At 43.8% G+C, this 12,487-nt stretch overlaps 5 protein-coding genes across 5 annotated transcripts; 2 read left to right on the forward strand and 3 right to left on the reverse strand.

The window, feature by feature from the left end:
- Positions 1-363: 363 nt before the first annotated feature.
- Positions 364-3,041, reverse strand: SAMD00019534_110360 (hypothetical protein; the record flags this gene model as incomplete). The annotated part of the gene is made up of 2 exons (XM_012893689.1): positions 364-2,190; positions 2,463-3,041. 2 exons carry the CDS (start codon positions 3,039-3,041, stop codon positions 364-366), a joined length of 2,406 nt encoding a protein of 801 aa, XP_012749143.1.
- Positions 3,042-3,883: 842 nt separating this feature from the next.
- On the forward strand, positions 3,884-5,377 carry SAMD00019534_110370 (hypothetical protein; the record flags this gene model as incomplete). The annotated part of the gene is made up of 2 exons (XM_012893690.1): positions 3,884-4,876; positions 4,913-5,377. Coding segments are annotated over 2 exons (1,458 nt in total), but the record flags the coding sequence as incomplete, so codon positions are not given.
- A 1,685-nt stretch (positions 5,378-7,062) lies between these two features.
- Positions 7,063-8,638, reverse strand: SAMD00019534_110380 (hypothetical protein; the record flags this gene model as incomplete). The annotated part of the gene is made up of 2 exons (XM_012893691.1): positions 7,063-8,538; positions 8,612-8,638. 2 exons carry the CDS (start codon positions 8,636-8,638, stop codon positions 7,063-7,065), a joined length of 1,503 nt encoding a protein of 500 aa, XP_012749145.1.
- Positions 8,639-10,356: 1,718 nt separating this feature from the next.
- Positions 10,357-11,019, forward strand: SAMD00019534_110390 (hypothetical protein; the record flags this gene model as incomplete). The annotated part of the gene is made up of 1 exon (XM_012893692.1): positions 10,357-11,019. The coding sequence occupies one exon, from the start codon at positions 10,357-10,359 to the stop codon at positions 11,017-11,019; it is 663 nt and encodes a 220-aa protein (XP_012749146.1).
- A 413-nt stretch (positions 11,020-11,432) lies between these two features.
- On the reverse strand, positions 11,433-12,185 carry SAMD00019534_110400 (hypothetical protein; the record flags this gene model as incomplete). Its single annotated transcript, XM_012893693.1, has 1 exon — positions 11,433-12,185. One exon carries the CDS (start codon positions 12,183-12,185, stop codon positions 11,433-11,435), a length of 753 nt encoding a protein of 250 aa, XP_012749147.1.
- Positions 12,186-12,487: the final 302 nt, after the last annotated feature.

The raw sequence follows: 12,487 nt of genomic DNA on the forward strand, positions 1-12,487 counted from the left end.
AACACCTTGCCACCCATAATAAGATGGATTCTTATATGAGTTATGATACCATGATAGATAGAATGGTGCAGCCAAGCAAACTAGATAACCGAAGATCACTTTACAATGAAAGCCATATAACCATTTACTAGTCTTCTCCATCTGTTATTATTATTATATATATATATACATTAAACTATATCAATCACATTTGATTAAGATACAAGTCTCTCTTACATGAACAAAAACTTGTTCTCAACTTCAACTTCTCCATCAAACATTCGCATTACAAAGTGACACATCTCAAAATGGATTGATCAAATTCTTGCAAAAGCAAGAGGTCCAAACCATTCATTCACTCCTTCAATAATGTATTTTATTTAGTTAGATAAGGTTGATGTCAATTGAGAGTTGTCCGATGGCAATGGTGAATTGACCGGGTTCAATGGTGGGTCGGTTGTCTTGTCCAATGAATGAGAAGTCCAGTGGAGCGAGGATGAATTGGACATTGATGGAATCGCCTGGGTTGAGATCAACCTTGTCGACACCGCGCAACATTCGGATCTCTGGTGTGACCGATGCGTACAGATCACTCAAGAACAACAGCACAGTGTCCTTGCCACTCATCTTGCCAGTGTTGGTAACGGTGACATTGATCGCCACGTACTGGCCAATGGTCGCGTTGAATGTGTTGGTGCCATCAGTGGTGAGGTTGGCCACCAGGTTGGAGTAAGTGAATGATGTGTAGCTCAGTCCAGTGCCAAAGTCAAACAGTGGATCGTGGAAGCCGTACAATGAGTACTTGTAGTAGTAGGGCGAGATGTCGCCCGTGGTGGCTGGGTACGTGATGGGCAGACGACCCGAGGGGTTGACATCACCAAAGATGATGTCGGCGATGGGCTTGCCAGCCTGTGGACCGGGCAAGTATCCCATGAGTACTCCGTCAATCTTGGCAACGAGTGAAGGTGGCAGCACACGTGGACGAGCCTCAAACAACACGAGAATGACTGGCACGTTGACGTTGGACACGATGGCCTCGAGCAGGGCCAGGGAGGCCGGGTCGATGGACAGGTCGTAGATGTCGCCCGGGGTCTCGGCTTCAGGCTGCTCGCCCATGACCACGACCACGGCGTCGGCTTGCTTGGCAGCGGCGACGGCAGCGTCGATCATTCCTTGATTTATCACTCCAAACTGAGTGCCTTGCTCGTAGACCACTTTGGCCGATGTTTGATTGAGGGCTTGCTGGATGCCTCCCAACACAGTGGTACCGTATGGCACCTCTGCGTTGTTGACTGGACCCTGCCAGTGAACTGACCATCCACCGCATTGATTGGGCAAGCTGTCTGCGCTTGGGCCAGTGACCAAGATGTTTTGGATCTCGCTTGGGTTGAGTGGCAGCGCCTCATTGAGGTTCTGCAGCAATGTGATCGACTCCTCGACGATTGATGCAGCGAGCTCGCGGTCCTCAAGCTGGCCAATTGTGTTGAGGTATGGGTTGGAGGGGTCGGGGTAGGGCTCGTCGAACAGACCGATCGCGTACTTGAGGTTGAGGATGCGAGTGACCGACTCGTCGATTCGCGACTCGGGAACGACACCGTCCTGCACGAGCTGGAAGAGGATGGTTGGGAACGAGAAGTCGTCCGGCACCATTGACATGTCGATACCGGCGTTGAGGGCGTAGATGATGGCTTCGGCCATGCTCGAGGTCAAATGGTGGAACTCGACCAGCTTCTCAATGTCCTGCCAGTCGGTGACGATCAGGCCGTCAAAGGCCAGCTCGCCACGCAACACACCGTTGACGTACTTCTCGCTGGCGTGCATAGGCACACCGTTGACCTCGCCCGAGTTGATCATGGCGGATGATGCGCCAGCGTCGACGGCAGCGGCAAACGAAGGCAGGAAGTAGCGACGGAGCATGCGCTCTGGGATCCAGGCGGGTGTGCGGTCCTTGCCGTTGACAGGGTCAGAGTAGCCCAGATAGTGCTTCATGCATGAGGCGACGTATGGTGTGAGAACTCTGCCAGTGAATGGGTTCTGGCCGCCTTGGAAACCGGTGACTGACGCAGCGCCCATTATCGAGGCGACATAAGGGTCTTCGCCAAAAGTCTCATAGGTCCTGCTCCACAATGGCTGAACTCCAACACCAAGCACAGGTGCAAAGATCCAGTGGAATCCAACAGCAGACGAGTCCTTTGCTGAGACAGCATTGGCCTTGCTCGCCAATGATGGGKTTGAAAGTTGCTGCCAATCCAGTGTTCTAAAAGTGATAGATTGATTGATTATGTGTCAGTTAGTGAGTGATGGAATCATTCCAACATGTATGATTGAGCGATCGAGTGAGTGATTGTTGCAAGATGGAATGATTGATTGAGTGATGGAATCGTTCCAACATGTATTGATGGGGTGATGTGATTGATTGAGTGTTTGGATGAAATTGACGGAGTGATCATGTGATGATGGAGTGATTGAATGAGTGAACTTACATGTGGGAACATGGTACCCATGTGGATGTAGTTGGCACCGTGAACACTGTCCATTCCGTAGATCATTGGGACTTTGCTTGGACTGTTCTTGAGGGTGTAGTTCTGAATGATGGTCAGGGCCTCAATCCAGTTGGTGGCATTCATATAGTGGATCTCATTGTTGATCACACCGTTGGCCGTTGGTGAGTTGAGGAATGAGCCAATCTTGTACTGATTGGTCACCTGGTCCAAGTAGGTCTGGTTGATCGTGGCCGTGTTGTGCTCCAACAATATGTTGATGTCGATCTGGGTCATCTGACCGATCTTCTCGAGCAACGACATTGAGTTCAGGATGCCGCTGACAAACTGGTCGCGCTCCGCTATGAAGGCCTTCTGCTCGTCGGTGAGGTGGGCGCGTGCTGTGCGGCGATGCTCGTTGATGTCCAGCTTGACCTGGCGGAGTGGCAAAGGTATGGTAGTATGTTTGATTGATTGATGTTCATATGAATCACCGTCCACATCGACCTTGAAGCGTTTGGCTTCATTAGTCAATGCAAGCAATGACACAACAATCAATGCGTAAAAGATATACTTCATCATGTATTATGTGTATATATATGTATGATTGATTGATTGATTGAATAAATGATTGAATGATGTGGACGACAATATGCTTGTAGTTTATCAATGCACATCACCTTAATACCAATCAAGGTACTGTTGTTGGGCTATCTGCATATCTTTGCATCGTTCAATTAAGATATTTGATTGTGAGTGTGAATTTGAATGATGTGATTGATCACCCAGTGTGTGGGTTGGGCATGGTAATGGGCTCCAATCATTAGATAGATACTTTCCAACGAGTTGGAGTTGGAACACACTTACATAGACTCTGTCTATCGAATAAGTCATTTTATTGATCACCTGTCACCAACATTTTATCTCAAATTGATTGATTGAAATGAAAAGATACAAAATTGCATAATATTATGCAAACAAATAGATAATAAATAAGTTATTTATTCTTACCCATTTGGATAAGATATTGACAATTAAAACTATGAGCATCCTGACTCCAACTCAAGTTGAACAATAATGATTGCCCAGGGATGATCAATTATTTGAATGGAGTGCGCGTGTGTGGTGGTTGAGTTTGGGGTAAACATTGATTGCAAGAGTGTGTGATCAATGCAAGATAGTTTGTGTGGGCCAGGTCCAAAGAAGCATCTTTTTGAGACCTGAGCATTATTGTGATACTATTACACAAGTATGTGTATCCAAACATAACTTTACGTTCATATATATATAATACACAATATTCATTCAAACAAACATTCAATCACAATCAATCATTCAATCAATCAATCAAACTTATAATGGATAATAATAATAACCAGATTAAAGAATTAGAACAATGGTTTATACCTTATGATGAGTTAAGATTGGGTGATGTATTAAGTAGATCAACATTTGGTACAGTGTATAAGGGTGTAGTTCGTGGTCAGAATGTAGCAATCAAAAGATATCCTATTAAGTCGGTCGATCATAACGTCGATGAACAAACAATAGTGGATGGATTCTTGCGTGAAGCACACATGCTGAGTCAAGTACGATGTCCAAACATCCTATTGTTCATGGGATATAGTCGCAACACAGATAGTCTATTCATCATCACCGAGTTGATGACCAGTGGCAGCGTGCGAGACGTTGTGCGTCGCGACCCACGAGCAATCGACGTTCACCGCGCACTTGCCATCGCACGCGACATTGCTGTGGCGCTTAGCTGGATGCACACACAGACCACGCCGCTACTGCACCTTAACATCAAACCGGCAAACATCTTGGTGAATCGCGACCTCACCGCGGCCAAGATATCATCGTTCCGCACCAGCAAGCAAAAGCCAGTGGACGTGGCGTCGGACGGCCTGCTGACGGGCCAGGCCGGATCGATACCATACATGGCGCCAGAGATGCTACTCAATCAGCGATACAACGAGAAGTGCGATGTATACTCTTGGGCCATCACACTATGGGAGATGGCAACGGGCAAGGAGGCCTTTGGAGGCATGTTCAACACACTGCCCGAGATGCACGCCGCTGTCGCGGGTAAGGGAGTGCGACCTCCACTACTGGAATGGTTCCCATTCAGTCTCAAAGACTTGTTATCATCGTGTTGGGCACACGACCCATCGCAACGACCCAGCTTCAGACAGATCATTGATGAGCACAGACTGGAACAAGTGATGGTCGATCACGTACTGCATCACGATGTCATCGCTCGACAGTTTTGGTCCAACAACTTCTTGGGCCGACGCGATGTGTCTTGGGACACCTTCCTCCACACATTCTCTATATACTTCCATTTTAGTGTGCGCGATCCCTCGCCTGCCATCACGCAGCTCATCCACTGTCTGAAGCTGGTCATGGTGCCAGGCGTCACTCTGGACACTTTGAACGCTCACTCGCCACAGGAGCGTGTGAGCATCGAGCAGTTTGGTCGGTTTGTCGCTTGGTTTGGACCCCTGGCCGTTGGAAAGGGCTCAGTGATCTTGGAGCGAATGTGGAATACCTGTTGTTGGACTGATGGGTTCCAGGGCGACATGGCGACGGGCGAGGCCATCAATGCCAAACTGCTACACACACCAGGAAACTACTTGATCAGATTCAGTACCAGTGCATTGGGACACTTTGCCGTATCATATATTAATAAGAACAAACAGGTCAATCATGTAAAGGTGGAGTACGCCTTTGACAAAGGATTCCAGTTCTCTGATGAACGCGTGTTCCACCCATCACTGGCCAAACTTGTTGCCACCAAGAAGTCAATGTTCAAATATCCAATCATTGAATCAAACTTTAACATCATCAAGAACACATCATATCTGCAACAAAGTAATGGTCCGGCAGTTTATTGTGATGTTCCAATTCACAAGAAAATATAATTAATTAATAATAATATTTATTTATTTATCTATTGTAATATACCTCAAGATTTGATTAAGTGATGAAGGAATGGATCGATCAAAAATGGAATTGTTTGTTCCAGTTAGGACTGGAAGTATGATGATGTGATTCTCAAATTGGGTCATTATCATATGTCCAATCAAGAGTCGGATTATTGATTCCATAATATCTTTGTCGACTGCCATATATTCATCAATGTGTACAATGAGGACCATTGGAGATTCTGATGTAAGATTGAAAGTGTCCTTAATGTATGTGCACACTTTGTACAGATCAAATAGAGTAGGATTTCCTTGGAGAACTGACGAGGTTTGGCTAAGAGGTATTCCAAAGAAGAAGTGAGAGGCAAATCTTATACCAAAGAGTTGAGGTGTTATGAGATGTTTGTCATTGATCACTGAGTCGCCTGTTGAAAAGTTGATGCATGTATCCAACGTGTTTGATAGAGGGATAAGATTCTGATATCAGATCTTTTGCTAGAGCTTTGCTCTTATAGGCTAGCCTGGACTGATCTGTGTCAATAGGATCAGTGAGTGAACTTGGTTGCCTTGTGATTGGACACTTCTTCAAGGTCATGATACTCGATGCCCCTCTTTTGGCCAACCTGCTTCGTTAATGGATTGTTCAAGAGTCGATCACACATATCTATGATACTTAGGTTGCCATCAAGGGATACCTGACGCACTGAATGAAGCAAATTGGACATTTGTCTAAGGTCGACTTGGGCTCGTTTGAATGGATCATGGTCACCATCAAACAGATATTTTATCTGGACATCATCCTCATAGTCCATCCAACATTGTACCACGCCTGCCCATTTCCTCCACCAGAGACCACAAGGACATCATAAAAAGGTTTGGTCTTTATCTTGTTGAAATAGTTGTCAATGTTCTTTTTGAATGATGCCTTGATATCCTTAATATTATTCTCCCTTCCTACAAAGGGAATTGTTAAGTCAAAGTCCTCCTCTTCGTCCACATCAATGATACATCTAGAGTCTGGGTACATTTCATACATAGGGTCGAGGATGTTCTTGATAGCTTAGATATGAATGTTAGTATTAAATGATAATGTAAGTTAGTAAGTACATACTCTTTGTTGGTTGAGGAAGAACAACATGGTGCTCTTCGCAGCCACCTGGGTTTATATTATCTTTGTTCAGTGTCATCATTAACAGTGATATATATCTTCGAAGGTTTGTCTTGGTAAGAAAATCTGATTTCATTATTTATGTTAATTATTTATCATCTAAGGATATTATTAAATATTTAATAATAATAAATAAAGTGATTAATAATTTAAAGTAACGTTATGCTTCAGCTCAAACAAGTATCTTTTTCTTTCGTTTTTTAATCCCCAGAACAACAATTAAAATCAACTTGCAGTTCTGTTTGAGATTCATTAACTCTAACACCAAAGGTATGTAACATTTAATAATAGATTGATAGATAAGAATGATGAATGATATGAATGAATGATTGTTTGAATGATGAACTATACTGGGAATCTCACTGAACCAAAGATGAGCGATAAAACTTAACTTGATCGTTATAACTGAACCAAACAATCATTCATTCATTCATCCATTCCTTGTCTTGAACATCAACCTCAACATCATATCATCATACTAACATTCATCTACCTCTACATATATATATTACAGTTTATTGAAAGATGACAATTGCTTTACACCAATGTAACCAACTGAATAAAGTCCTTCGTTCATCACTAATATCGTCGTGCTTGATAGTCTGTACAGTTTGAAGTTATCCTTGCCTCGTTTGAGTTCAATTATTGTCACTATGTTTGGTAGTGCTTTGAGACTGTTGGTTGTAATACCTTTGCGGAATGACATCTGTCTTACTCCACTTGGTATCACATTATCCACTCGATCACATAATCCACTGAATGTTACACATGTCGTCGAGGCAGGTAGTGAACCTGCCTTGAGTCGTCTGTTGAATGACTCGCCAAATGTAACATTGGTCACTCCTTCAGGTATGGCTCCAGGTGACAATGACCTGTTGAACGCATTGCCAAAGGTCACGCTGGTGAGTGAGTCGGGCAGGAATGAGTGTCCAGCCTCAGACGAAGTTGGTGTCGCAGCATTGATGCTCTGTTGAAGACGACGAATGAGCTTGCACTTGGGTGGCTTGTAGTGTATGGCTCCATTGAACTTATTGCCAAAGGTCAGTTCGGTTACCGAAGGTGGGATGGACCCGACTGAGAGACGGGCGTTGAACTCATAGCCAAGGTGTAGACGAGTGAGTGACGGTTTGAGACAGCCTGGTGTCAGTTCGATCGGCGTGGACTTTTCACAGATATGTAGTTGAGTGATTGATGATGGAAGGTCGTGAATTGAGTCGATCCAGTGAGCCACCCTCAGTGATGTGAGTGACGATGGCAACAATGAGCCACCAATGCTTTGCTTAAAGTCTGACCCGAGGTGGAGAGTATGTACACTGTCTGGAATGGATCCGCCTTCCAATGGTTGATCAAAGTCAGTACCCAAGTCAAGCTCGCGTAGTCCTTGTGGCAGGGTTCCAGACTTTATCGGTTGATTGAATGATTGACCCAAGTTCAAAGTGATCAGTGACGACGGCAGACTTGCATGCTGCCCGAGGGGCATGTTGAAGCGACCGAATGTAAGATGCTCCACACTCGATGGAAGTATACCAGGTGTCAAGGGTTGGCTGAATGTGCCCAGTAGTTTGAGTTGGCGCACAGAGTTGGGTATCGAGCCAACGAGGAATGGTTGATGATAGAGCGTGCCAAATGAGAGATGTGTGACCGAGGCTGGGATAGATCCAGGGAGTATTATCTGATTGAACAAGTATCCCAGTTTAACATGTGTTATTGACTCTGGGATGAGACCGATGGTTATCTGTTTCCTGAACTCTGTTCCAAAGTAGAGACGTGTGATGTGTTGTTGACCATGATTGGACGGGGGCAGTAGCGTGGTGATTGACTGGCCATGAGACAGACGGGACACGTCATCGGCATCGATACAATGATCAAAGTGATACTTGTGGAATGGGTCACTCTTGGTGATTACAAACAGTTGTTGATCATGTTTGTTTAGTATTGATCTTCGTGCGATTGAGTTGAAAGACTTTAGATTCTTATTGTTTGGCTTATTATCGAATTGATGTAAAGTTGGTAGATGTAGAGCATTCAGTGACAATATATAATCACGTCTATCATACCATCGCTTTGATACCAACATCAAACATATCCTATCAACATTCGAATCGATCAAAGATACAATATGTTTCAACAAATAATCTGACATTAGATATATTGATGACGTTGTTGTTGTTGATGATTCCATTATTGATGTATGTGAGTGTGATTATTTATATATATGATTGGTCGATTGGTTGATATGAATGTTACTATGATTGAATGTTAAGGAATGAAAGGATGGGATGATTGAACCAAATGATTGATATTTTTGGAATCAAAGTTCAATTGTTGGGGGAAAGGGGGGGAGTTTGGTCGATCCAACTTCTGATCAGAACTAACAAATATGATTTTGGGGCCTCAAGACTCTCACCCAATCACCAAAGTGTGTATCTACACAATTCGGTAACAATAATGTTTTAGATCATGAACTTTAAAAGACTTAAAAAAGTGATACAAATAAGAGATTCAAGAAACAGAAAAGTGATATAAATGGAGTTTCCCTCATTTCAAATCGCTTGGGGAAAATAATTTAATCATTGACTTTTCACTCATTCTTTCATTTACTCATTCAATCATTTAAATATATATAAATAATGAATCATATTCACATTAAAACAGATGTTACCCATCGGAACTGTATGGTGTGATGACTCTTGATGAGTTCCAGACAACGGTTGGGAGTATAAATACTTTGATCACGTCACAAGGTGTCAGTAAAACTTGGAGGCGTTCGGGCATTGCCTCTTTAATATTCTTTATCCTCTTCTGGGTCGTAGTCATCACGACCAAAGGATCAAAACCTTGGTGGATAATCCTCTTAGCACTATTCACCATATCCTTCATCCTCTTTCTCTCGCTTACATCCCACCGCCGCATGAAGAGAGGCCAATTGCTCGACCTGGCCATCAGCACAGCCAACGGCGAGTATTCCGCACGTGGTATCACCTTTACCAAGTACTACAAGCCCTCACATCGCAGGTATCATGGACCCAGAGTGTACATCAAAGTGGAGTTCCCCGCAGTCGTCGGTGTCATGCCCCCGGCGATATGCAGACCGTCTTCATACCTCAAGAAGGAATCCCAATGGTCTCGATGCAGCCATATCAAGCTTACATGTACAGCCACAGATGAACTTCCAGCCGGGTGCACCATACCTGCAACCTGGACAGTACGAACAACAACAAATGCAACAACAACAGCAGCAGCCACAGTACCAGATTCAGCAACCAAACGAAACTAACATTAACCTTGGCATTGATGAGAAGATAAGTCTTCTCAAGTAAATATTAAATTATGTAATTATCTCTATCTCTAGTTTGTTGATGATAGATGAGTTTGAGTTGGGTATCGAGTCAACTAATCGTTGATCATCAGTGAGCCAAAAGAGAGATCAGTGACCGAGGATTTGTCGATCCAACAATGATCAGTCCTTCTCAACTGGTACTAGGATAGGGGATCACTGAGATTGACAGGTTTGTTCATTGATCATACACAATTCTGTGATTCTTTAACTTGACACGTTGTCCGCCTTCGCTTGTTTCTTCAAGAAACATGTATTTTCGTTTTTAACACTTTGATCTGGCATCCAAGTGAGGGAAATTGATCAAACGATTATTCTCTAAATAGTCTGAATTCAGACTATTGTATGAATGCAACTTCTATAATAATAATAATAATAATGACAACTAATCATATACATATTAAACCAGATGAAAACAATGGTCTATTGTATGATACATGTTACCCATCGGAACTGAATGGTGTAATGACCATTGAAGAGCTGCAGGGTACAGTCAATAATATAAATAGTTTAATCAAGTCCCAAGAAAACGGTGGTACTTTGATATGTACAGGTCTTCTCTCTGTAGTCTTCTTTATCAGCCTTGCTATCACAACGGCCTTCACCGATAGATCTGGGCCTTGGTGGAAAATATTCCTAGGCCTATTCACCATAACGTTCATCATCGCGATAATCCTAAAGGCCAACTGGTACTCTAAAAGAACCAAATTGATCGAGGAGGGTATCATGGAGGCCAACAAGCAGTATGCCGCCCGTCACATCACTTTCTCCAAGTACATCAAGGTCTCACACCATAAGAACAAGCGCGATAGAATACATATTAAAGTCGAGTTCCCAGTGCCAGTCGTCGGCGTCGCCCCCGTCTTTGCCCCCATCGTCCAGACCGTGATCATTCCACAGAATGGAATAGAAATGGACAGATTCCTACCACAGCATGCTTACATGGTGCCTCAACCAATGATGAACTTCCTGCCGCAGGCTGGACCAGGGCAATATGAACAACTTCCACAACAACTGCCGCCACAACAACTGCCACAACAAGAGCAACCACAGTACCAGATACAACTAACAATCGATCCCAACAACAATGACGTTGGTAGTGAAGAGAAGATTAGTCTTCTCAAGTAAATATATTATTTAAGTAATCTCTAGTTTGCTTTATTATTATTATCTATCTCAAGGAATGATGGATGGATGGATGATTCGTTGTCGGTAATGTGTATGTACTCTAGGTTGGGTTGTCTTTCAAGAAAGAGAGGATGCTACTTGATTGTTGTGATCACTCAATCAGACAGAATACTGTGATTCATGCCATGTATGAACGCGAAGGTCAATCAATCACATGATGTTGAACGAACGAGAACTGTCTATGATGATGTGTCCTCCCTCATTCGATTGATACACCTGACGATGATATGATCCCTGGGCTTGCCTCTCCTCTGACCTGCCCTCGCAAACTCATCACACTGGATGAGCACATCGAGGACGACAACGACTACGACCGACAACGACGAGAGGGCGACTGACTGGTCGACGTCGCCTTATAGTTGCTGCGTAGTAGGTTGAACTTGATTGAACGGGTTCTCTGGTGCCTTGAGCCATTGCTTCCACAACAATTGCTTGATCTGCGTGAAGCGCAGCGAAGGGTTCTCCTTCCTGAGCAAAGACAGGTTCTTGGTCTCGTACTCCTCGTAGGCGGCCTTCATTCTCTTTTCTGGATGATCGTCGTTGGCATTGCTTCCCGACAGCACCTTGATGGCTTCGCCCACACCTCTTGCCTCCAACATGTTGTCGCCCTCGCGCATTCTCTGCTCGCGGAATACGTGATTAATGTTCTCTTGCAGGTCGAACGTGTCCTCATCATCGTCGTCGCCAGCTGCCGTGGACGAGGTTGACGTGGTCGAGGTGGTCGAGGTGCGCAACTGTCCTTGTTGTTGCTGTTGCAGTTGTTGCTGCTTCTCTCTCTCGCGTTGCTCACGCTCCTTTTGTTGTTCAATCTCGAAGCGAGTCAACTTCTTGGTCTCCACGCCCTTGCCGTACTTTTGCTTCAGCTCGGTCTCCTCGCTGTCTAGCAATAACTTGTTCTCTGCCTTTCTCTTTGCCTCTTGTGCCTTCTTCTCCTCCAACTCCTTTGCCTTCTTCTGTTTGGCCAACATCTTTGCATCTGTCTCTTGCCACTCTGCATCCTCCTTCTCACGTTGTTTCTTCTCATTATCATTCTTCTTGACCTCTGCCTTCTTTGCTCTTGCCTCCTCAGCCTTTGAGTTTATACCAAACTTCTTTCCTCCGCCCATCTTATTATTAATATTATTATTATTGTTGTAATAAGTAATAAGGTATAGTTTATCTCTATCTTTATCTCTATCTCTATCTCTTTTGGGATTGAGTGATTTGAGTGAATGTGGTGTGAAAAGTGGGAATCCTTGAAAGTTGTTCAAAGTTCTCATTCTTCTCAATTTCATTCAAAGTGAAGATAATTGTGAGAATGACGTCTATTTACAAGTTGTCTTGTTCCAACTCATTGGTTCATTAATTGATCAACTCAAGTATATAGTTATAAGTAGTAGTAATAATAGTTAATAATTAACACAGCAAT

Source organism: Acytostelium subglobosum (assembly GCF_000787575.1).
Source record: "Acytostelium subglobosum LB1 DNA, scaffold: scaffold30, whole genome shotgun sequence".
NCBI classification, from domain to species: Eukaryota; Evosea; class Eumycetozoa; order Acytosteliales; family Acytosteliaceae; genus Acytostelium; species Acytostelium subglobosum.